At 47.0% G+C, this 25,347-nt stretch overlaps 2 protein-coding genes across 6 annotated transcripts; one reads left to right on the plus strand and one right to left on the minus strand.

The window, feature by feature from the left end:
- Positions 1 to 1,232: 1,232 nt before the first annotated feature.
- scn4bb (sodium channel, voltage-gated, type IV, beta b) lies at positions 1,233 to 19,908 on the plus strand. Of its 3 annotated transcripts, none has more exons than XM_029646870.1 (6): positions 1,233 to 1,637; positions 2,001 to 2,330; positions 8,892 to 9,055; positions 15,792 to 16,014; positions 16,223 to 16,352; positions 16,539 to 19,908. In XM_029646870.1, the coding sequence occupies exons 2-6, from the start codon at positions 2,252 to 2,254 to the stop codon at positions 16,633 to 16,635; spliced, it is 693 nt and encodes a 230-aa protein (XP_029502730.1). In that variant the 5' UTR covers positions 1,233 to 1,637; positions 2,001 to 2,251; the 3' UTR covers positions 16,636 to 19,908. The 3 variants fall into 3 exon arrangements, with proteins under 3 accessions (XP_029502730.1, XP_029502732.1, XP_029502731.1); XM_029646872.1 differs by having other exon boundaries at positions 2,013 to 2,330; XM_029646871.2 differs by lacking the exon at positions 1,233 to 1,637 and having other exon boundaries at positions 1,745 to 2,330.
- Positions 19,909 to 19,970: 62 nt separating this feature from the next.
- LOC115118295 (transmembrane protease serine 4-like) lies at positions 19,971 to 24,472 on the minus strand. 3 transcript variants are annotated; one of them, XM_029646878.2, is made up of 13 exons: positions 24,338 to 24,472; positions 24,120 to 24,181; positions 23,859 to 23,980; positions 23,498 to 23,609; positions 22,735 to 22,861; positions 22,529 to 22,642; positions 22,408 to 22,451; positions 22,133 to 22,295; positions 21,846 to 22,012; positions 21,446 to 21,541; positions 20,736 to 20,878; positions 20,442 to 20,591; positions 19,971 to 20,276 (listed from the first exon to the last, which is right to left on the minus strand). In XM_029646878.2, the coding sequence occupies exons 3-13, from the start codon at positions 23,970 to 23,972 to the stop codon at positions 20,265 to 20,267; spliced, it is 1,242 nt and encodes a 413-aa protein (XP_029502738.1). In that variant the 5' UTR covers positions 23,973 to 23,980; positions 24,120 to 24,181; positions 24,338 to 24,472; the 3' UTR covers positions 19,971 to 20,264. The 3 variants fall into 3 exon arrangements, with proteins under 3 accessions (XP_029502738.1, XP_029502737.1, XP_029502739.1); XM_029646877.2 differs by having other exon boundaries at positions 23,498 to 23,650; positions 23,843 to 23,980; positions 24,338 to 24,469; XM_029646879.2 differs by lacking the exons at positions 24,120 to 24,181; positions 24,338 to 24,472 and having other exon boundaries at positions 23,843 to 23,932.
- Positions 24,473 to 25,347: the final 875 nt, after the last annotated feature.

A 25,347-nucleotide genomic window follows, 5' to 3' on the forward strand; every position in this document is an offset into this window, starting at 1 on the left:
ATCATAGGGGGAGGATGAGTACAGAGAGAGGGAGTGAGGAGCGCACAGGAGGTTGGTGGCACCTTATTTTGGGAGGATGGGCTCGTAATGGCTGGAGCGGAGTCAGTGGGATGGGATCAGGGTTTCCTCATCCCTTTTGTTATGGCAAGTCCAGGAGTAGAAATAGAACTACTCACGTAATAAGTTGCATTGACTCACTGGTTGAAATATTGTTTAAACATGATTTCTGAATGACTACATCTTCTCTGAACCCCACACATACAATTATCTGTGTGGTTGATGCCATTCCATCTGCACCATTCCAGCCATTATTATGAGCCATCCTCCCCTCAGCAGCCTCCACTGGAGGAGAGAGGGAGAGCTCCCAAAGTGACATTCACATTAAGGGTAAACACACCCTCATTCATTCAGGTACAGACCAGATATAACAGGAGTAAAATATGTTCACATTTTACAGTGTAACTCAAGGGAGTGATTGATGAATGAATCATTTTTATCATTTTTATCATTGGGACATTGTCACACAGGTAACTGCCAAAATAAAGGAAACACCAGCATACACTGTAAAGTGTCTTAATAGGGCGTTGAGCCACGAGAACAGCTTCAATGTGCCTTGGCATAGATTCTACAAGTCTCTGGAACTCTATAGGAGGGATCTGACACCATTCTTCCATGAGAAATTCCATCATTTGGTGTTTTGTTAATGGTGGTGGAAAACGCAGCTCCAGACTCTCCCATAAGTGTTGAAATCTGGTGACTGACACACACATACACACATCATGTAAACCCCCTATGCTCATTTGAGACCCCTCTTTCAAAGTCACTGAGATCTCTTCTAACCATGGTAGCCAAAATAATCACTGCTCACACTAAGCATGATGGGATGTTAATTGCTTCATTAACTCAGAAACCACACCTGTTTGGAAGCACCTGCTTTCAATATACTTTGTAGCCCTCATTTATTCAAGTGTTTCCTTTATTTTGGCAGTTACCTATATATCAATGTTGGATCCTGTTATATCTATTTCTACATCCAGGGTGTTTCTAAATACAGGGTAGTGCGTCCCTGGTCTGTATCACAGCACCCCCTCCAACCTGCAGAACTCTCTGATCTCCATAAGCACTCTGACAAAATTGCCTGCGTCTGCATTCACCCTGAGTCAAGAGAGGGGAGGGGGAGACAGGGAGGGAGGGGGGTTAAGAGGAGGAGAAGGAAGGGGGGGAGAGAAGGGCAGGAAGGCACTGAGCCAAGAGAGAGAGAGAGCAGGGAAAAGTTGAGAGAGAACCAGAGGGGTAGGCTAGCAGGCAAAGGGAAGAAGAAACTGGGGCTCTGCTATCCAGGAAGAAGAGACAGGACCGTCCGATCCAGCAGCCATAAGTCACCGGGGCTACTGCATCAGCACTCCTCCTGTCCATCCTCTCTCTCTCTCTCTCTCTCTCTCTCTCTCTAACTGGGGCTGCAGCCTGCCTTTCTCTGCAGAGGAAGCGCTGGCTGGTGGAATCTACTTGAATGCACCCTGACTGGCTGTGCGCAGTGATTCTCCCCTGCTCTGCCGTGCGTTTGTCCTCACTGACTCAGCTGTGCTCTGTAGTCAGCCTGCTGGTCCAGCCTCTCGGGAACACAGCCACAGGAAGAGGTATGGTGCAGTACTGTCTCACACTGCGCACACACTGTTTTACATCCACTTTACTCTTCCCCCCCCTCTCGTCTCTCTCTCTCTTTTCTCTCTCTCTCTTTTCTCTCTCTCTCTCTCTCTCCTCTCTCTTTTCTCTCATCTCTCTCTCTCTCTCTCTCTTAAATTCTCACTTTCTGCTCCTCTCTCTCTCTCTCTGTATCTCTCTCAGTTTAGGAGTGCTCTCTGAAGGATCATAGCTGATTGACTTAGTTTGTCTTGAGTTTGTTTTTAAGTCTGCATCCCCTTCCCTGACACCCCACCCTCCCCCTCCCTCCCCATTCTCACTCTTCCTCTCTTTCTGCATGCCCTCTGTCTAACCGACAGTCCTTCTGACAGGAGTGTTGTGGGGCTGGCAGGCAGACGCACCACAACCAGGACTGGCTAACAACACAGTGGAACGTGGTACCTCGGTTGGGATCAGATCAGACACCCAGGCACAACACACAACCAGACCAGTGGGACTCTGGGTTACATCCACCTGACCACCAGAGGAGTTTTTGACGGGAAAACTCCAGCCCAACGGACCCCGGGCTGGATCCCACAGCAGGGGGTGTTTTGGACGGGTTCAGACTGCCATGGAAGTCCAGGGGAGTGGGGCTGAGCAGCCCAGGTCCAGGTGTCTGTTCTCCAGCCTGATCATCACTCTGCTGCTCAGTAAGACCTCTTTGTCTCAGTCATATATCTCCCTAGTGCTTATTTTTCATCCATTCCCTCTCTCTCTCTTAAGTAAAGTATGGAGCAATTTTCCCAATTCTGCAAGCACAACTGCCCTATTGTGTACTATGAAACGTACTGTCTTTGCTGTGTGATGTCATTTTGTTGTTCCATAGAGTGAACTCAACACGGGTAAAACCTTGCTCTCAGTGCAGAGTGATTTGCAGTACTGGCAGCTGGCTTTTCACTGTGTGGATTGATTGGTGAAACTTGGTATCAGATTTGTATTTGTATTTGGCTCTGTCAGTTTGCTGAAGTATGTTTGATGGATAACTGGGCATACGTAACCACAGATGAACATATTGAATGGTGATTTTATAATCTCATTGTACATAACAACATGAAAGCTGCAGCAGTGGCCTTGTGTATCTTCAGAGGTGTGTCACTAGATATGTCATCCACAGTGTTATGATGCAGGGCCACAAGCAGTCTATCATAGCAGTGGTATTCATCAGAATTAATCGGGCTAAAATGAATACAGGACTTTATTGATGTGAGACATTTAACACATGATTTTACTTTGCCTTTACTGTAAACACAACACTAAGAGCTTTGTACAACATGAAGTTACTGCATTGATTTTTCTTTAGCTTTTACCTTGGAGTCAAGTTGTTTCCAGGTAGCAATATCAGTGTGATGAAAGGAGTCAAGTCATTTTTAATTGTTTTTCATTTTTATTGAACCTTTATTTAACTAGGCAAGTCAGTTGAGAACAAATTCTTATTTACAATGACAGCCTACCAAAAGGCAAAAGGCCTCTTGCGGGGACGGGGGATTAAAAATAAATTAAAGAAAAAGTATATGAAAAAACAACACTACATAAAGAGAGACCTAACAGCATGACAACACTACATAAAGAGAGACCTAACAGCATGACAACACTACATAAAGAGAGACCTAACAGCATGACAACACTACATAAAGAGAGACCTAACAGCATGACAACACTACATAAAGAGAGACCTAACAGCATGACAACACTAGCTGCAGCGAACTGAAAAGAGGAGCAACCCAGGGATGTTTGTGCTTTGGGGACCTTGAACAGAATGTGACTGGCAGAATGGGTGTTGTATGTGGAGGATGAGGGCTGCAGTAGATATTTCAGATAGGAGGGAGTGAGGCCTAAGGGGGTTTTATAAATAAGCATCAACCAGTGGGTCTGGCGACGGGTATACGAAGTACAGTGATGTGTCCTATGAGGAGCATTGGTCTGATCTGATGGCCAAATGGTAAAGAACATTGAAAGAAAGTAGTCAAGTTGTTTCCGGGTAACAACATCAGTGTGATGAGAGGAGTCAGGTTGTTTCCGGGTAACAACGTCAGTGTGATGAGAGGAGTCAGGTTGTTTCCGGGTAACAACGTCAGTGTGATGAGGAGTCAGGTTGTTTCCGGGTAACAACGTCAGTGTGATGAGGAGTCAGGTTGTTTCCGGGTAACAACGTCAGTGTGATGAGAGGAGTCAGGTTGTTTCCGGGTAACAACGTCAGTGTGATGAGGAGTCAGGTTGTTTCCGGGTAACAACGTCAGTGTGATGAGAGGAGTCAGGTTGTTTCCGGTAACAACGTCAGTGTGATGAGAGGAGTCAGGTTGTTTCCGGTAACAACGTCAGTGTGATGAGGAGTCAGGTTGTTTCCGGGTAACAACGTCAGTGTGATGAGGAGTCAGGTTGTTTCCGGGTAACAACGTCAGTGTGATGAGGAGTCAGGTTGTTTCCGGGTAACAACGTCAGTGTGATGAGAGGAGTCAGGTTGTTTCCGGGTAACAACGTCAGTGTGATGAGGAGTCAGGTTGTTTCCGGGTAACAACGTCAGTGTGATGAGGAGTCAGGTTGTTTCCGGGTAACAACGTCAGTGTGATGAGAGGAGTCAGGTTGTTTCCTGGTAACAACGTCAGTGTGATGAGAGGAGTCAGGTTGTTTCCGGGTAACAACGTCAGTGTGATGAGAGGAGTCAGGTTGTTTCCGGGTAACAACGTCAGTGTGATGAGAGGAGTCAGGTTGTTTCCGGGTAACAACGTCAGTGTGATGAGGAGTCAGGTTGTTTCCGGGTAACAACGTCAGTGTGATGAGAGGAGTCAGGTTGTTTCCGGGTAACAACGTCAGTGTGATGAGAGGAGTCAGGTTGTTTCCGGTCAGGTTGTTTCGGGTAACAACGAGTCAGTGTGATGAGAGGAGTCAGGTTGTTTCCGGGTAACAACGTCAGTGTGATGAGGAGTCAGGTTGTTTCCCGGGTAACAACGTCAGTGTGATGTCAGGTTGTTTGTAACAACGTCAGTGTGATGAGGAGTCAGGTTGTTTCGGGTAACAACGCCAGTGTGATGAGGAGTCAGGTTGTTTCGGGTAACAACGTCAGTGTGATGAGGAGTCAGGTTGTTTCGGGTAACAACGTCAGTGTGATGAGGAGTCAGGTTGTTTCCGGGTAACAACGTCAGTGTGATGAGGAGTCAGGTTGTTTCCGGGTAACAACGTCAGTGTGATGAGAGGAGTCAGGTTGTTTCGGGTAACAACGTCAGTGTGATGAGGAGTCAGGTTGTTTCGGGTAACAACGTCAGTGTGATGAGGAGTCAGGTTGTTTCCGGGTAACAACGTCAGTGTGATGAGGAGTCAGGTTGTTTCCGGGTAACAACGTCAGTGTGATGAGAGGAGTCAGGTTGTTTCCGGGTAACAACGTCAGTGTGATGAGGAGTCAGGTTGTTTCCGGGTAACAACGTCAGTGTGATGAGAGGAGTCAGGTTGTTTCCGGGTAACAACGTCAGTGTGATGAGAGGAGTCAGGTTGTTTCCGGGTAACAACGTCAGTGTGATGAGAGGAGTCAGGTTGTTTCCGGGTAACAACGTCAGTGTGATGAGAGGAGTCAGGTTGTTTCCGGGTAACAACGTCAGTGTGATGAGGAGTCAGGTTGTTTCCGGGTAACAACGTCAGTGTGATGAGAGGAGTCAGGTTGTTTCCGGGTAACAACGTCAGTGTGATGAGAGGAGTCAGGTTGTTTCGGGTAACAACGTCAGTGTGATGAGAGGAGTCAGGTTGTTTCGCGTCAGTGTGATGAACAACGCCAGTGTTATGAGAGGAGTCAGGTTGTTTCGGGTAACAACGTCAGTGTTATGAGAGGAGTCAGGTTGTTTCCGGGTAACAACGTCAGTGTTATGAGAGGAGTCAGGTTGTTTCCGGGTAACAACGTCAGTCAGTGTTATGAGAGGAGTCAGGTTGTTTCCGGGTAACAACGTCAGTGTTATGAGAGGAGTCAGGTTGTTTCCGGGTAACAACGTCAGTGTTATGAGAGGAGTCAGGTTGTTTCCGGGTAACAACGTCAGTGTTATGAGAGGAGTCAGGTTGTTTCCGGGTAACAACGTCAGTGTTATGAGAGGAGTCAGGTTGTTTCCGGGTAACAACGTCAGTGTTATGAGAGGAGTCAGGTTGTTTCCTGGTAACAACGTCAGTGTTATGAGAGGAGTCAGGTTGTTTCCGGGTAACAACGTCAGTGTTATGAGAGGAGTCAGGTTGTTTCCTGGTAACAACGTCAGTGTAATGAGAGGAGTCAGGTTGTTTCCGGGTAACAACGTCAGTGTTATGAGAGGAGTCAGGTTGTTTCCGGGTAACAACGTCAGTGTTATGAGAGGAGTCAGGTTGTTTCCGGGTAACAACGTCAGTGTTATGAGAGGAGTCAGGTTGTTTCCTGGTAACAACGTCAGTGTTATGAGAGGAGTCAGGTTGTTTCCGGGTAACAACGTCAGTGTTATGAGAGGAGTCAGGTTGTTTCCGGGTAACAACGTCAGTGTTATGAGAGGAGTCAGGTTGTTTCCTGGTAACAACGTCAGTGTGATGAGAGGAGTCAGGTTGTTTCCGTGTAACAACGTCAGTGTGATGAGAGGAGTCAGGTTGTTTCCTGGTAACAACGTCAGTGTTACCCAGACCCAGGTGAATATAGTAATAATGCAGTGGGGAAATGGGAACTGCTCTGAGATGAAGGGAGGGCGTCATGGTAGCAGCATCTGTTATGTGAATTATCAGGGTAATAATATCAGGGTGATATTACCCTGTTCCTAACAGACAGCTGAACAGATCAGGAGCTGTCTGCCAGGCTCTGATGTTCTCACGCTCTGAGCCAACAGGACCGCAGGATCAGTGCAGCATTACACCCCTCCCCTCCCCTCCCTCCGCCCCGCTGAAGCCCAATTCACTATCTTAGCCAAATGATGTGCCTCGTTGGCTGCAATTCAACTATTTCATATGCACACGATTGCTGGATCATGTAGGACATGAAGGCTGATAGTTTTGAGGATTTGCTGAATAAGTAAAAGGTTGGTCTAAAATGTTCTGGTTCTATGGATTGTATAGACCTGAACAGGTAGGTCTATGAAGTGTCATGCTTGATGTGTTCTTGAAAGAGACACATGTAGGTTAGGAAGTAGAGGGTATGAGAGAACCTCACAAATGACTGTTTGGAAACAAAGCCATTAGATCAGAAACTCTATGGAGACTGCTGCTGACACAATCCATAGGGGAGTCTAGGCGGGTCTTTTTCTGGGACTCACCACGTAAGATGTCCAGCTTTAGCTCTGAATGGAGAATGGCATGGGGTTGAGTCCTCCTTCCTGCATCTGTGTCTTACTTTCTTTCTCCTCTCTCAATGTTAACTCGCCCCTTTTGAGCCATATCCTGTGGAACTTCAGTTACCACTATACAGTGTGTTAATGGCCACCAAACAGCAGAGAAATATATACAGACAGAGAGATGCAGAGGCAAGAGTAGAATCGCAATGCAGAGTATCAGAGAAAGAATATGAGCGAGAAAAAGGAGAGAGAACCAAATGACAGTGAAAGAAATGGAGAGTGAAGGACAAAAGAGAGAGTGAGAAAGAGAGGTGCATCTGCCCTGAGTGAGTTTCTGCAGAATCACTGTGCTGCATTGGGGCAGAGAGAGAGAGAGAGAGTATGTGTGAGTCATTTCGAAGGAATTATGCATTCATACACATGTTCTCCCTCACTGTGCAGCCCACACTACATCCTTATATTGTCCCAAACTGCAGGGGGAGGGGCTTGTCCTAACCTGACCTTGAGTCGGTTATTGATGATGTCACACAGCTGAGGGGTGATATAAAAACAGAGGGGGGAGGAATTTTGAGGAATGGGGGCTGCAGAGGGACAAATAGAGCAAGAGAAAATGGGACAGAATGGACAGGGCAGGTAATACTATTGTTCAGGGAATTGGAGGAGAGGACTGGGCAGAGGGAGAAAATGTGGGAGCAGCATTACTGTAGAGTCCCAGGGAGTGTATGTAACCAGACTAACCATCCATCATCTTTAGGACCACTTGAGAAGTGTTGGTGTCGGCATTATCTGGATCGTGTTAAAGAGGTGGTGGGACCTGCGTTATTTTGATTCCTTTAAAGAGGGAGATGAGCCTGAACTCATTTGATAATTACTGAGTTTAATGAGCCTGCATTAAGTTAAATGGCCTCACAACATCCCAAACACTGTAATAAAATACCACACACACACACTTGTAACTGTACATAACATGCCTGATATAAATATAAACTCCTACATAATTGTACAATCAATCACAAACAGTGTGAGCATGCACATACACACAGTAATGGAAACTTTATTTAATACTTTTTACCAACTTAGACAGACAGACAGACAGACAGACAGACAGACAGTCTATCTATCTCACTCTTCCTATTTTATTCCCCCTCTTTCCCTTGTTCTCCTTCACCCTATATCTTACTGTATCAGGTCTGTGGGTTTGTGCCATAACATTACTGCTTACCTAAGTGTGTGTGGTCTGTGAATTGGGTAGACAGTGTTTGTACCTGTGTGTGTGTGCGTTCGTGCGTGCGTGTGTGTTTGTGGCGGGGGTGTATGCAAATGCATGTATGGAAGTGTATATATTTGTCATATCTTACTGAAATATGCACAATATGCACTGTACAATAGTTCAACTTGTGTATGTTTCAGTGGTAAAATGCGTTTCGCTGTTCCTATCTTTCTGTCAGTAACGATCTGGGGTTAGGTCAAAGGGAAACGTCAGAAGCAGAAATGATATTGACCCTCTGTTGAGTTCAGACATAATCTTCCAGTGCCTGATAGTTTGCAGGGTCAGTTAAGGAGGGATAGGTTAGAGGGGTAGGGGATTATCACTCAATTGTTTTTGACAAGCTCTATGTCAATGGATGAGCTATAGTAACCTGGGAATGGACCAGGGATACATCTCTCTCTCTCTCCTCCCTCCCCTCTTTCACAGAGTGCAGCAACATTTTACACGATTGTAAAATAGAGGAGCTGGCTTGTTGTGCACTTGTTAAGTAAAAGGGACAATATTTTGGGAACAATTTAATTCTGGAAACCGTATCCATTGAAATGTGGAAACCACATGAGTAGACAGTGTACTTTCCTTTCTAACTCAGGTGTGTGTTGTCTTTTCCCTCTCTGGATCTCTGAAGGAGTATTGTGTACTACCTTATAGATTCTGCCTCCCTCCCCTCCCTCCCTCCCTCCCAGGTGTGTGGTCTGCTCAGGGCCTGGAGATGTCCACAGGGAAGGTCCCATTCATGGAGGCGCTGAACGGCAGTACTGTGCTGCTACCCTGCACCTACGCCAGCTGTATCGGCATCAAAAACCTTTACTTCAACTGGCAGTACAATGACAACGGCACTATGCAGAAGGTGGGTCAAAACTGGCCTGGCCCATTAAAACACAGCAGCCACACAATTGCAGTCATTCATGTCAACTCAGATGTCACACAGCTAGAGCCAGGGCTGTGGGGACGGTCACATGTTCAACTGTGGGGGCGGGAGGAAGAAGAGAGGAGGAGTTATATGAGAACACCTATAAAACCAGAGATAGTCATCATCACCTTCCCTCCCCCTTTCTCCCTGGTTTCATCCCTAAGGGGATGTTTTATTCCCGTCTCTCTTTCACTTGATCCCTCTTTCATTCATGATATCTTTTGCATCCCCTCTGTGTGTCTGGGAACATAAAAATCACTGATAATCTGCGGGTGTGGGTGTGGGTGTGCGTGCGTGTATGTGTGCATGCGTGCATGTGCGCCTGTGCATGCGTGCGCGTCAGTGTGTGTGTGTGTGCGTGCGTGCGTGTGCGCGTGTGTGTGTGCGTGCGTGTGTGTGTCTGCGCGCGTGCGTGTCAGTGTGCGTGTGCGTGCGTGTGTGTGCGTGTGTGTGTGTCAGTTTAAAATATTTATCAAATAACATTGTTAACCTGCACTCTGAGTATAATAACACTTTCAACACTTTTTTGTTTCAGATGATTTGCTCTTGTGAAATCATATCACAATAATCTGAGATTTACCGCTATTCGAATAACTCATTTCATTGTTAGGATTTGTTGAATCAATAAATATGTAATGATCTTAATTTGATTTGCCCCAACAAAGAGTGTATCAACCCCTACAAAAAAATGTACATGAATTATAATCCACATAATAATTGACATTTCCAGTTGCTGCAGGATTATGTTCCTGTTGTAGCAAACTGTCTTAAATGACATCTGTACGTTATTGGATGTTTTGTAGTTCTGTAGAGACTTCTGCTATAGGAGCAGCTTGTCATCAGTTACTGTCTGATCCAACAGGCTTCACAGTTCTATCAATGCTCTTCTCTCTTCTTAATGGTCTCTGAACTGCTGATATGAACAAAAGGCATTAATGCACCTGGCTGTGAGATGGTCTGTTGATGTATGGATCATATAGAGTCTGCAAAAGGGATAGACACACTGGGTCATTTTCTACTGTTGTTGTTTTTCATGATTGAAGTACTGTCTGTCAAATATCAATATGGTGCATTATATCCCTGCACTTCATTTGAGGGAGAATACACAGGAGAATAGGGTAAAGGAGCGTTCTTAGAGAGCACTAGATTACTAACCCTGTGTTATGGATTCAAAGATGTTACAGACATCACACTTCCTACCTACCTCAGACAACACTGACCTCAAATACCATATTCATCCAAGGTGCTACACTAAGGTCATTGCTTCTTGCTGTGTATGGACAACCAAGCATAACAACTGCCCCAAAACAATCTGCTACACAGTGACACTCATGAGTTAACCCCTGCAAAGCCCTTCCCTGACTAGTCCAGACCAGCAGGAGAAGATTATGGGCTGAACACTAAAGCTGTCAGACAGCCAATCAATATCCTCCTCCATAGTATGACTAACACTCCCATTATTGCCATGACAACATATAAGTGTTGGGTGTCCCCAATCAATGCCATTACACTACATAACTTTTTTGGTTTATCTACATACAGTATCCTTAATTATTTGATTAATAATTCAACCATTTGATTGGCTGGTAACGATCAATAAATCAATTAACGAGTTGTGTTTGTTTTTCTCCTCTCTGGGGTCTGGGAGGACAGCTTGACTGACAGATAGAAGCTAGTAACTGTAGTGTATTGTATTACAGTCAGTCACCTCAGGCCACAGGCTATACTGAGCCTCTACTGACCAACAGCACCTGTCAATCAACAAGCACTGTATAGTCTATCTATTATATAGTCTCTCTGTGTGAGCTCTGAGTGAGTCTCAGTGGGTGAGGGATGTAAGGTTAACACACAACGTATGTGCATAGCACACACAAGTACGTAGACACCACAAAGGCACAAGCGTGTAGAGTACACATACGGCGGCAGGTAGCCTAGCGGTTAGAGTGTTGGACTAGTAACCGAAGGGTTGCAAGATTGAATCCCTGAGCTGACAAGGTAAAAACCTGTCGTTCTGCCCCTGAACAAGGCAGTTAACCCACTGCTCCTAGGCCATTACTGAAAATAAGAATTTGTTCTTAACTGACTTGCCTAGTTAAATAAAGGTAAAAGTAAATAAAAAATATGCAGTACATTGCTTGTTCTGAATGACAGAGGGAAGGAGCAGGTTTGGTAAGGGACTATAGAAAGGCAGAGAGAGCTGTGGAGAGAGTGAGTGAGGCAGGGGAAGACAGCAGGGTGGGTGAGGCAGGGGAAGACAGCAGGGTGGGTGAGGCAGGGGAAGACAGCAGGGTGAGTGAGGCAGGGGAAGACAGCAGGGTGAGTGAGGCAGGGGAAGACAGCAGGGTGGGTGAGGCAGGGGAAGACAGCAGGGTGGGTGAGGCAGGGGAAGACAGCAGGGTGGGTGAGGCAGGGGAAGACAGCAGGGTGAGTGAGGCAGGGGAAGACAGCAGGGTGGGTGAGGCAGGGGAAGACAGCAGCAGGGTGGGTGAGGCAGGGGAAGACAGCAGGGTGGGTGAAGACAGCAGGGTGGGTGAGGCAGGGGAAGACAGCAGGGTGGGTGAGGCAGGGGAAGACAGCAGGGTGGGTGGGTGAGGCAGGGGAAGACAGCAGGGTGGGTGAGGCAGGGGAAGACAGCAGGGTGAGTGAGGCAGGGAAGAAGAGGCAGGGGAAGACAGCAGGGTGAGTGAGGCAAGGGAAGACAGCAGGGTGGGTGAGGCAGGGTGGGTGAGGGGAAGACAGCAGGGGGTGGGTGGGTGAGGCAGGGGAAGACAGCAGGGTGAGTGAGGCAGGGGAAGACAGCAGGGTGGGTGAGGCAGGGGAAGGCAGGGTGGGTGAGGCAGGGGAACAGCAGGGTGGGTGAGGCAGGGGAAGACAGCAGGGTGGGTGAGGCAGGGAAGACAGCAGGGTGGTGGTGAGGCAGGGGAAGACAGCAGGGTGGGTGAGGCAGGGGAAGACAGCAGGGTGGGTGAGGCAGGGGAAGACAGCAGTGAGGCAGGGGAAGACAGCAGGGTGGGTGAGGCAGGGGAAGACATCAGGGTGAGTGAGGCAGGGGAAGACAGCAGGGTGGGTGAGGCAGGGGAAGACAGCAGGGTGGGTGAGGCAGGGGAAGACAGCAGTGAGGCAGGGGAAGACAGCAGGGTGAGTGAGGCAGGAAGACAGCAGGGTGGGTGAGGCAGGGGAAGACAGCAGGGTGGGTGAGGCAGGGTGGGTGAGGGGGAAGACAGCAGGGTGGGTGAGGCAGGGGAAGACAGCAGGGTGGGTGAGGCAGGGGAAGACAGCAGGGTGGGTGAGAGGCAGGGGAAGACAGCAGGGTGGGTGAGGCAGGGGAAGACAGCAGGGTGGGCAGGGGAAGGCAGGGTGGGTGAAGACAGCAGGGTGGGTGAGGCAGGGGAAGACAGCAGGGTGGTGGGTGAGGCAGGGTGGGTGAGGCAGGGGAAGACAGCAGGGGAAGTGAGGGTGAGGCAGGGGAAGACAGCAGGGTGGGTGAGGCAGGGGAAGACAGCAGGGTGAGTGAGGCAGGGGAAGACAGCAGGGTGGGTGAGGCAGGGGAAGACAGCAGGGTGAGTGAGGCAGGGGAAGACAGCAGGGTGGGTGAGGCAGGGGAAGACAGCAGGGTGGGTGAGGCAGGGGAAGACAGCAGGGTGAGTGAGGCAGGGGAAGACAGCAGGGTGGGTGAGGCAGGGAAGAAGTGGGCAGGGGTGAGGCAGGGGAAGACAGCAGGGGGTGAGGCAGGGGAAGACAGCAGGGTGGGTGAGGCAGGGGAAGACAGCAGGGTGGGTGAGGCAGGGGAAGACAGCAGGGTGGGTGAGGCAGGGGAAGACAGCAGGGTGGGTGAGGCAGGGGAAGACAGCAGGGTGGGGGAGGCAGGGTGGGTGAGGCAGGGTGGGTGAGGCAGGGTGGGAGGAGGCAGGGTGGGTGAGGCAGGGTGGGTGGGAAGACAGCAGGGTGGGTGAGGCAGGGTGGGTGAGGCAGGGGAAGACAGCAGGGTGGGTGAGGCAGGGGAAGACAGCAGGGTGGGTGAGGCAGGGGAAGACAGCAGGGTGGGTGAGGCAGGTGAAGACAGCAGGGTGGGTGAGGCAGGGGAAGACAGCAGGGTGGGTGAGGCAGGGGAAGACAGCAGGGTGGGTGAGGCAGGGGAAGACAGCAGGGTGGGTGAGGCAGGGGAAGACAGCAGGGTGGGTGAGGCAGGTGAAGACAGCAGGGTGGGTGAGGCAGGGGAAATAAATTCATTAAAAATCCTACAATGTGATTTTCTGGATTTTTTTTCTTCTCATTTTGTCTGTCCCTCACGACGCCAGGACAGCGGAGTCAATCACCACCTTCCGGAGACACCTGAAACCCCACCTCTTTAAGGAATACCTAGGATAGGATAAAGTAATCCCTCTCACCCCCCTTAAAAGATTTAGATGCACTACTGTTCCACTGGATGTCATAAGGTGAATGCACCAATTTGTAAGTCGCTCTGGATAAGAGCGTCTGCTAAATGACTTAAATGTAATGTAAATGTAAGACAGCAGGGTGAGTGAGGCAGGGGAAGACAGCAGGGTGGGTGAGGCAGGGGAAGACAGCAGGGTGAGTGAGGCAGGGGAAGACAGCAGGGTGGGTGAGGCAGGGGAAGACAGCAGGGTGGGTGAGGCAGGGGAAGACAGCAGGGTGAGTGAGGCAGGGGAAGACAGCAGGGTGAGTGAGGCAGGGGAAGACAGCAGGGTGAGTGAGGCAGGGGAAGACAGCAGGGTGGGTGAGGCAGGGGAAGACAGCAGGGTGTTTTCATCCTCTGTTTTCTTTTTCTACCTTGCTCTTCATGAAATATTCACCACTCCATTCCCCGCTAATTGTTCCCAACAAGACGGAGTGCCCTGCCTGCTGGAATTAAATTAACCCATTAGCGGCTGTCTCCGTCAGAGCAGCCAATCCAGGAAGTGTTTGTGTGTGTGTGTGTGTGTGTGTGTGCGTGCGTGCGCGTGTGTGTAAGTAGCTTTCTTTCTTTCGCAAACGCACACACACACACTCTCTACCAACTGTCTCACATACCCAAGAGAGCCCAGGTACAGTCAATAAAAATGAGTGCTGCCAGGTGCTACACTGTAAAAAACAACAACAACAAAAAAACTAACTATAAAGCACAAATACTGAACATTTACACAGGTACACACACCCACCCACAATAACAATCCTGACATACCCCAACCAAAAACCCTGGACGAACGGAGATATCCGTACCATGCTGAGAGCCTGTAATGCAGCATTCAATGTCAGCAGAATGAACCCCAATGACTCGGTGGCGGGTGACGCATACAAGGCAAGCAGGTACGAGCTCCGCAAATCTATTATGAAAGAAAAAAGACAATACAGGCTCCAACTTGAATTGATATTTCACAACTCAGACTCATGACGCATGTGGCAAGGACAACAAACCATCAAGACTACAAAGGCAAATCCGTCTCTGTGGTGACCACCAAAGCCTCCCTCCTAGCAGAACTTAACACATTCTATGTTCGCTTCGAGGCAGACAATACTGAGTCATCCAGGGAGACTCATGCTACTCTGGACGACCAGGTGCTTTCGCTCTCCCAGGCCATAGTCCCCACCTGCTTCAAGGAGACCACCATCGTCCCAGAGCCCAAGAAAAACAAGGTGACATGCCGCGTCGCACTCACCTCGGTCATCATGAAATGCTTCCAGAGGCAGGTCATGGCCCACATCAAGGCCAGCATACCAGGCACACTGGACCCACTCCAATTTCCTTACCGCTCCAGTAGATACACGGAAGATACCATTTCCATCGCTATTCACACGGCCGTAACACATCTGGACAAGAGGAACACCTATGTGAGAATGCTGTTCATTGGCTAGAGTTTAGCATTCAACACTATTGTTCCCTCCAAGCTCAACACCAAGCTCAGAGCCCTGGGTCTGGACACCACCCTCTGCAACTGGGTCCTGGACCTCCTGATGGGCAGACCACAGGCTGTGAAGACTGGCAACCACACCTCCTCCACACTGACTCTTAACACAGGGGCTTCCCAGGGGGCGTGTCCTCAGCCCTCTGCTGTACTTCCTCTTCACCCATGAACGTGTGGCTTTGCAACTCCATCATCAACTTTGCTAACAACACCACGATTGGAGGCCTGATAAACAACAAGGAGTCAGTCTATAGAGGGGAAGTAAGTGAACTGGCATTGTGGTGACAGGACAAAAACCTCTCCAACGTCAGCAAAACAAAGGAGTTGATTGTTGACTTCAGGAAGCAACCGCAAGGCCCTCCAGCGGGTGATGAAGACGGCCTGGAACTCTGCTCCCACCCATCCAGGACATCTACTTGAAACGGTGCCTGAGGAAGCCCTGCAACAGTAATAAGGACCCCACACACTCCAGCCATGAGCTGTTCACTCCCTTACTGTCGGGCCGCCGGTATCGGAGCATGAGGTCTGATACCAGCAGGCTCAGAGACAGTTTCTATCTACAAGAAAATCAGTCTGCTGAACACTTGAACTGGACTCGCCGCACCTTAGCACACATACCCTCACTCAATTCCTCACTCACTTTCACACACACACGCACACACACGCACACACATACACGAACACACGCACACACACGCACGCACACACACACACACGCATACACATACACACACACACACGTGTGATTGATGGCTGCCTGGTCCTCTCAGGTTTGTGAGTCAGTGATTCCGTCAGACGGGATGGATCCTCATCCAGTGAGTATCTACCGGGAGCGGGTGGAGTTTATCGGCACCAGTGATCACAACAACATCTCCATCCTGCTTTGGAACATCACCTTTGAGGACGAGGGCCAGTACACCTGCTTCGGACGCAACCCCAAAGAGAAGGGCAAGAACCACAGCGCTATCTTTACCCTTGTCGTGGTGGACGAGTGTGAGTATTAACTAGCGTTCTCTTTTCTTTACTCCAGGCAGGCAGTACAGGTGTTCTGGTGCTAAACTTGGAAATGCTGGGCGGGTAGTCGGGTACCATAAGCAACAACGTCTAGATGTGTTGTGCTGTGTAGACGATGCACTGTAGGTAGGTACTGTTTGTCTGATCAGCGTCTACCTTCTCCCCCTCCCTGGTTCCTTCTCTGCAGTACGAGTGGTGGACAACACTCTCACCATCATAATTGCTTCTGCAGTGGGCGGAGCCATCGCCCTGCTGATGACTTTCATGCTGGTGAAGAACTTCATCCTTTTCGTTCTCTTCAAAATCGAGGAGAGGAAGTGAGTAAGACAGATAGGGCCATGGAGACCAACTGGCCATCCACACAGAGAAACACCTTTAGCTCATCTCAGTGCCCCCAAACTGTAGTAAAGCAGCAATACAGGCGGGCTACAATGATAAAATGACGTGGGAAAAACAGGTGTCTCTTCTAACCCTCCTCTCTCCTCTGCTCCTCCCGTCCACAGAAAGATCGAGTGCCTTGTACAATCTTCCTCAGCTGATGAAACAAACAATGTCTCAGGATCCAAAACTTCAAAACCACTGACACCAAAGAAGAAATGAGAGTACTTGCATGTATGTACATCCACATATAAATATACAGTTATATCTATGCATATACTGTATTTTTATGCATAAACATGTGTATTGACATGTGACTCCATGGGCAGGCTTCTTGGGCAGGTTTTTTGGACTGAGAAGCACGTCTGATGGAGAGACTTCATTGAAAGTGTTTGTTAGTCCAATAAGCTTAGGCTGTGTCCCGGAAACCGCTCCCATACGTTCTAGTTGATTTATCTTCTTTTTTTTAAAAATTAAGACCTGAACCTAGGACTGTTTTTCATATTATATTAAAAAGAAAATATATGCTTAAGACGAGGAATAATGCTATGTAATAATGCTGTTTAAACTGTGCTGGATCCTACTCCTCTCTCCACCAACCAACCCCACTGCCCCGGGTTCAACTGAAACTGTCTACAAAATCAAACGGTGTGTTTGAAGAAAATGTATGGGATATTATTCACAGTTTAATTCAATCTCCAGTGGCATTATGCCACTTCAGATCCAGCTTCAGTCCTGTTGCACAATAACACTGATTCACATCAAGTTTAGTTTAGTGCTGTTTAGAATACAATATTAACTCTGCTATTCCAAAAGTAATAAATTAACCCTGTTGTATCATATTTAGAAACTAGGGTCTCTAAAGGGTTTTGCTGCGGTGAGGAGTGAGAAAGGATCCAGTTCAGAACATTTTCTTTGCTTGATATAAAACACTGGTGCCTGTTAGCGCTTCTATCTTCCTCTGCTGGTAGGAAGAATAAATACTGCAAAACCATTTACCAAACGCAGCAAAACGCAAAGGAATAATACTACAAGCTGATGAATGAAATGATAGACAATCCCTTAACCAACCCCTTAGAAAAAGGAATAAACCTCTAATAATGCTGCTTTTAAGACAAACAACCTTAATGCGTTTATAAGCATGTGAAACCCCAAGGCAGATGTAGAGGCACAATGCCTGACAATAGAAATGTACCCTGTCGTGTTCTTTCCTGGAATCCCACATTTAACCACGTGTGATGTGTTTAGTTCTGCTTTCAAGCTGCTTCCAAATCTGCTCATATCATGCCGGCCCTCACCACATCCAGTGGTTGGCATGGCAATGCACTGGAAACTATTAGGTTCACTGGCTTGAACATGAACTTGTATCAGACAGAAACACACACCACATATTCCTATTGTATGTCCACTTACAAATAACTGTCTCTTTATTGTTCTGAACACATTTACCCAGACCGATGTGTCGACACACTGCAATAAGTACTGACGGGCTGCAGCGCAGCGGAATTTATGATGGTTCATTCATGGCTCCTGATTCAACACAAATTCAGCCTGTGCGGAAAACCAGATGTCCCTCATCTATAGTCATTACGGACACCTCCACTAACCACACCATAAAGAGATGCATGGAGCAGCAGTTCGGTTGCAGGTAGAGCGATAGACGGGGACAGATCTTTACTGGACAGTGTAGAATAGACACACAACTAATATCCCATATTCAGCCCATTTATTGTGCCAAACAGGGATAACCCTGAGAAACCCACATCTGATCAGGAATGGACTCCTTTCATGGGTTTCCTAAGTTACTATTGAAATCAATCGCTATTGAACTGCTGTGGCATATATCCAATGGTGGCACGTTTAAGATGCTGAATGTCTTGTTTTCAAAATACCTCCAGTGTGTGTGAAAACGTGCGTGTTCAGGGGAGAACTTCATGTCTATGTCCATTGTCTAGGACCTTGCTGCATCTGTCATTGTATAAACATAACAAATATACCTCCCTCAATCACTGAAGCAGTTTCTGATATGGACAAGCCCCAGTATTGCTGTTCCCATAGCATAGCCCAAATACATGCACTGGCTTGTTGCAATAGCAGGAGGGTCTTTTGGGAACTTTACCTTAAAGATGTGCTAGACATGTAAACCACAGAGATGTCTTGTACCAGTGGAGCGGTGAGTGAATGAACCTAAATAGCTGTATATTTAACATGAGGGTAAAGTTGAATGACCTCAGGTGTCTTAGATGAGAACAGATAAGATGGCACGGTTAGATCATAGACAGTAGTAAATGTACTATCTCTGGTAGGACACGGATTTGAGCTTGTGGCACTGAATCCCTGACTGACTCACACTCCTGAGAACAGTGATACTATGCAAACACCACTACTGAGCGGAAGACATGCATGTACTGTAGGACAGACTGCTCCAGTTCTCCCAATGGGATCTGCTTTCACAACGCTGCCCAGGCATTACAGCAACATGACTATAGCTACTGCAGGATTCCAATACACCATTGAGTTTTTACTGTGATGATAATGTGAGCAATAAAAATGACAGGAGCAACAGTAATCAAAGTAGGTTATGGGAAATGGAGTACTGATGAGCTGATCTATAGAAGATGAGGAACGGGTTTATAGTGCACAGATTTCCATGGCTCATCTGCTATTCAGCAGAAGGGTCTGTGGGATGGACTGCAGTGTGAGAAATCCTTGAAAAGAACCTGTGGAGATATGCAATATAGAGGAATTTGAAGGAGCAACATGAGATTTTAGCCATAAATTACATTTCGTTGTGGTTTTATAAGGAGACTGCTTACAACCGCTTAAAAATGGCTTAGTACAGCTTATCACAAACCCGAAAAATATTGTTGCAAGGGCGTGAATGCGTTTTGTATTGCTAATGTTTTTGCTATTGTCAACCTCACAGACGAGAACCAATCGTGATACAGGAAGTTGTACAAAACTCATTTGCAGCTTCGCGTAGGTTTTGTGAATTTCTATTCCGTTGGTACTACTGGCATGTAATTCACATTGGGCACTAGTTGCAAGTGGAAATTTGACATGCATAACTGTGAGTGTGACTCACATGTCCTTTTGAAATGCCCTTACACAGTACTGTAGCAGTACCAACAGTCTTCCCTGTACGCTGACAACTACTGAAAAGAACTGGATGGATGAAGCAATATGAATGTTCAATCTTTGTAGTTTGTAAATTGAGAACATTGTTGTACCACATTGTAGTAGCAGAGTTGCTGACAGTGACCTCTGTCATCCATTATTGCACTTTTGACAACAGAATGTTTGTGAATCTGTAATGTCGCCAGACAGTACTGACACCTTGGTCCCACATTGCTATCCCAACTAACGCAAATGTACAGTCATTTCTCTTTACTCCCCCTCAAATGATGCCCCCTCCCATGTAATCTCTCCACCATGCAGATCAGCTGTATTCTTTATGATAAAAGCCACCAGAATCCAATAAACGTTTAAATAAAACCATGTTGTCATTTCTTGGCTGTCAAAAAAATAAAATAAATGGACAATATTATCAAATCACAACCCTTTAAAAAAAATCAAATTTATTAAAACATTAATACATACAGAAATCTCACAGAGTACTTACATCTCTCAAAGGGAGTATAAAAGAATAAAAACATGAACAGTCACAGCTCAGTATTCAGTCACAGCTCAGTATTCAGTCACAGCTCAGTATTCAGTCACAGCTCAGTATTCAGTCACAGCTCAGTGGAATGTGTTTGTCCTTTGAGTGAATGTTTGCCAGACTCACTCAGCACTCATTGAGAGAGAGAGAGAACGCCAGTCAGTTGAGTTCTCGGAGAGAAACTGGATTTTTAGGAGTACATCTGAAAAATAGGACAACCAAATCATATCAGGTAAGGAATTTTAAAGGCACCTATAACAAGTAGGAATGCATCAAAATGAGGTATTAGTTTTCCCATCACATTATCTGGCCCTGCCCTCCCCCTTTTGAGCCCTAGAGAGGTCTGTGATAGTGGCCAGACTCCCACCTCCATGATGGAGTAGATCCAGTTGAGTTGCTGCTCTACGCTGCAGTAGACCCCAGGATTCCCTGGGCGGGCACAGCCCACCCCCCAGCTCACCACCCCCACCAGCCGCCAACACTTGGATAGGAACACCAGTGGACCCCCACTGTCACCCTGGGAGAGAAAGAGGGAGAGAGAGCAAAATAAATGACATTAGAAGACAAATGCAAAGTATGACTGCATTGGCAGTGTGATAGTCTAAAACTAAAAGCAACTAAAGCAGCCATTTTGTAGGCGTGTGTGTTGGAGGAGCTCTACCTGGCACGCGTCCACTTTGCCCTCCATGTTCCCTGCGCACAGCATTCTGGGAGTGAGTGAGGGGCCGTAGATGGAGGGGCGGGAGCACACCTTCCTGTCAATCAGAGACACAGTGGCACTCTGCAGAATTGAGGCGATTTTACCTGGGCAAGAGGAAAACCTAGTCAGTTGTACAACAATGCATTCAACCAAAATGTCTCTTCCACATTTAACCCAACACCTCTGAATCAGAGGTCCAGGAGCAATTAACTGCCTTGCTCAAGGGCAAAATTTCAGATTTTTTCCCACCTTGCCGGCTCAGGGATTCAAACAAGAAACCTTTCGGTTACTGTCCCAACCGCTAGGCTAACTGCCGCTCAGGAGATACAGGTAGCCTCTTACACTAAGAACGCAAGAAAGCTGAACAGAGACAATGGCCGGACATGGAAGTGTGCACTTGTATATGCTCTGCCATTGTCTTTGGTCTACAGTACAGTGGTAGGTAGCCTAGTGGTTAAGAGAGTTGGGCCAGTAACCGAAAGGTTGCTGGATAAAATCTCCAAGCTGTCGATGTGCCCTCAAGCAATACTAGTTCTTCCTGTAAGTCGCTCTGGATAAGAGTCTGTTAAATGACTAAAATTTAAAAATATATATTGGCTTTACATAGATTGGATTAAGCTTGGTTATAGACCTGCCTTCTGCTCTGTACAGATAGCCCTGTCCAGTCTCACCTTTCTCCTGCTGGAAGCCCCAGCCAGTCACCACCAAGGGGTCCCCTGCCTTCAGAGGCAGGCTGTGGGGAGGCAGGCACACTGGGCGGAGGGTGTCTAGAGAGTCAAGACACATTTTTTTAAATTATAAAACTAGGTGGTTTGAGCCCTGAATGCTGATTGTCTGAAAGCTGTGGTATATCACAGGTATGACAAAACATTTGTCACGAATATAGAATATATTCTTCAATGACAGAAATACAGTCCTGGCAATTCAACTTCATAACACTAGAGGACAGTATGGGAAGTTGACCCCCTGTGTGTGTACATGTTCCCACCCATCATGCTGAGCAACAAAGGTTATAAGCTACTGGAAAGGACTTTGGAACGGTTGAGTAACTGCTGGAGAGGTGTCCAGTACCTCCGGTCGTGACAGGCCTGGTGAGCTTCAGCATGGCGATGTCATAGTCATGAGTGAAACCATTGTAATCTTTATTGATTATGATGGCTGCTACAGAAATCCCCCCAGTAGACATCAGGTGGGTGCTACCCAGCACCACTTGCCAGAGGTTCAGATCATTCCCATCACTGGGTGTGTGTGTGAAAGAAAAAAAAGTTAGCATTTGTTTTGCATATGCAAAATTAAACAAAATGTTATGACAGCAAAGAGCGTAATAAAGCAAAACACAACTGAGTGTGTGTGCTGACCGGCTGAAGCAGTGTGCGGCGGTGATGAGCCAGGTGAGGGAGACCAGGGAGCCTCCACAGACGTGCTGCTTGTCTTTCTGCAGGCTGGCCTGCCACGGCCACTCTTCTATGGTGGTGTCAGAACCTCCCACCACCCGGTCTTGCCCCACCGCATCCCCACAGTCTGGAGGGACACGCATGGTATGACAAGCAATATGGTAAGCACTTCCAACTTAATACAAAAGTCCAACCATTTCTTTCGGGGGGCACCATGAAGTATCATTTTAAATATTTACCGGAGCAGGATAGAGCTATCACAGAGCCTGAGATGCAAGTTTGTCTGAGAAACAGAGAGGATTGTCAGTTCCTCACACCTAAACATTCAGATGGCTGGACAGCATCCAGTAGAACATCTACCTGCTGATGAGTACAGTGTGAAGGGGACCCTTAGTTCTTGCTCTTACTGCACTGAAGGACTTTCCCAGTGAGTGGTGTAGGCTGGTGATATCCAGTCTCTCGCTTTTAGGGTTCCTGGTGTAGATGACAAACAGTAGCCAGATATATACAGGAGATGCATCAGACTATGTATCTAACTGAATAGAAGAGTGGAGCGGTCATCTTACAGTGTGTATCCCAGACGCTGACAGGCACTGCGGGTGTCGCTCAATCCCCAGTCGTCTGCACACACAGTGCTCCACCCAGCCTCCACCCTGAACACCTGTAGCACCATGCTCTCACCCACCAACCGCACTACAGAGAGACAAGGATGGAGGAGTCAAATGGGCAGGAAAAGAAAAGTGTTTTCCCCGCCCCTCTAGTGTTTTTGCAGACTTGTAGTATTTACAAGTTCACTGTTAAATTTGTTTTAGCCTTCACTTATATGTCAAAGGTGGTTTCTCAATGAGGAAGAGCACATTTCCCATAACCTGTAGGTAGAACTGGGGACTGAATGGATAGTTCAGAGCTTCTGCTTTTTCCTATAATCTGTATGGAACACAATATGGTCTGTACTTAACGTGCAGGGTTCTCACTTATGGCACAAACTTTTGGCACAAACTGAGACATGGGAGAAGTATTTTTGCAGACATTACTGTAGTATTTACTACAGTGTTTGTGGATAATACTGTAGTATTTACTATAATATTCTACATAAAATGGCTCAACTTACCCCACAACAGTTAAACTAAGCATGAGGCATTGATCATTTATATTCTTCAACAATCAATGGGTACAAATAATTAATTTTTACATTCCCAAAAATGTATGTAGCAACTGCAGATTTCCCCTTTAAGAGAAAGAAGAATCAGAGAGTGGTATGGTAAGATGAGACGATGATGATGATAGAGGGAAGGGAAAACAGATGGAGGGTGGTGCTGGTGGTCTTGCCTGGGAAGGTGGCATTGGCCGGCTTGCTGGACACACATGTGAGCTCGTCCTTTCCACCAGCGCAGTCTGCTTTCCCATCACACACCATCGCCACAGGGATGAACTTCAATGACTGGGAGCAGAAGAAGAACTTGCTGTCGACAAGACACCAGACTGGGGAAGACGAGGGTGGATGATATAGGATGGAGTGGGGTACAGAGGATGAAGGAGGAAAAGACAATCCGAAGGTTGACAGTGGTGCAACTCTACGATACAGGCTACATACATTACAACAGGAATATGATTTAGAGAAACTCCAGGCTTTAAATGGTAGTTGAAGTTGAGACATGAGATGGAGGGACATACTGAAGTAAGCACCCACTGCCAATATCCCAAGTGTGACCAGTACACAAGACACAGTGATCAGGGTCATCTTTTTCGTAGCCCCCTGGTCCCTCCGGGCCACCGTAACCTGCCTCTTCTGGCGTTGAGGCATGATCAGAGCTGTTGGTGTGAGAGGTGAGAACAGGTAGTCAGATGTGAGTTGTTAAAAAACATGTTCCTCTCCCATTTTGGCAGTAATAATAAAGGCTACGTATGATGTGGTTCTCCAGGTGATATACAGCACTCTGTTTTAACTCACCTTGAGACAGGTCTAGATGTGTGGGCTTGTGCTTGGTGCTCCAAACAGCAGTGTGTGTGAATCTAAAGGGAGGAGGGATTAAAAATATATATATATTTAAATAAATCAACTAAAGGAACAGCATCTGAACCTCAAACATTTGTGCAAATCTAAATGTATCATGATATACACTTGTAGAGCGAAAGGTATAGTTAGTATGTCACTGTCTCATGTCTTACCAGTGTGCCCACCAGGCTGTCCTGTCTATCAGCTGCTCTCCAGAAAAGTCAGGTAAGGCTTCTGCCAAGCTCTAGAAACAACACAGACAGATGCCAGAATTCTCACAAGCACTTCCTGTGCCCTAATGAGCAATCAGCAGGTGGGGCAGGATCTTTGATAATTAAGCTAATTGGTTTGGTGTGAGGAGGTGATGTGATTAGTGGAATCAGGCAGTTTTTGGCCCTGGCTGGAATAATACCAGAGACGGAAGAGGAAGCTAGAGACGTCTCACTCGCGCCTTTTTTCTGGTTCACATACAGTCAATGAACTACTAAGAAGACCAGACCCAGCTGCTAAATCATCGGTGCCTATGGGAGAACTACCCCTTAATTAAGCAGACTGGAACTGTGACCGTCATTGTCTATGGTCAACAGCCTTCATTTATGCTCAGTACTTTCTGTGATCTTGGGAAGTCCCTACTCTAAACTTAACCCCTGCTCTAACCTTAACCCTTACATTAACCATTTTCAATGTCAACTTTAATAGGGTGACATCAGAGGTGGGACATCCCAAGCATTAGACTGTTCCCTTGTCCACCATCTTTGATGATACTACAGGCCCAGCACTGTCTGTCTATCAAAACACATTATTGATCTCTACTGTCATGATTCTAGATATCCCATATGAGTAAGCTACTGTACATTTTATTGATTGATCTATGTGAGTGCAACACCAGCTTGAAATTATCTGGATTCTGACAAACAGACAGTACAGTTGTGGCCAAAATTTTGAGAATGACACAAATATTAATTTCCAAAGTTTTCTGCTTCAGTGTCTTTAGATAATTTTGTCAGATGTTACTATGGAATACTGAAGTATAATTACAAGCATTTCATAAGTGTAAAAGGCTTTTATTGACAATTACATGAAGTTGATGTGAAGAGTCAATATTTGCAGTGTTGACCCTTCTTTTCAAGACCTCTGCAAACCGCCTTGGCATGCTGTCAATTAACTTCTGGGCCACATGATG

Source organism: Oncorhynchus nerka, linkage group LG10, assembly GCF_034236695.1.
Source record: "Oncorhynchus nerka isolate Pitt River linkage group LG10, Oner_Uvic_2.0, whole genome shotgun sequence".
Classification (NCBI taxonomy): Eukaryota; Metazoa; Chordata; class Actinopteri; order Salmoniformes; family Salmonidae; genus Oncorhynchus; species Oncorhynchus nerka.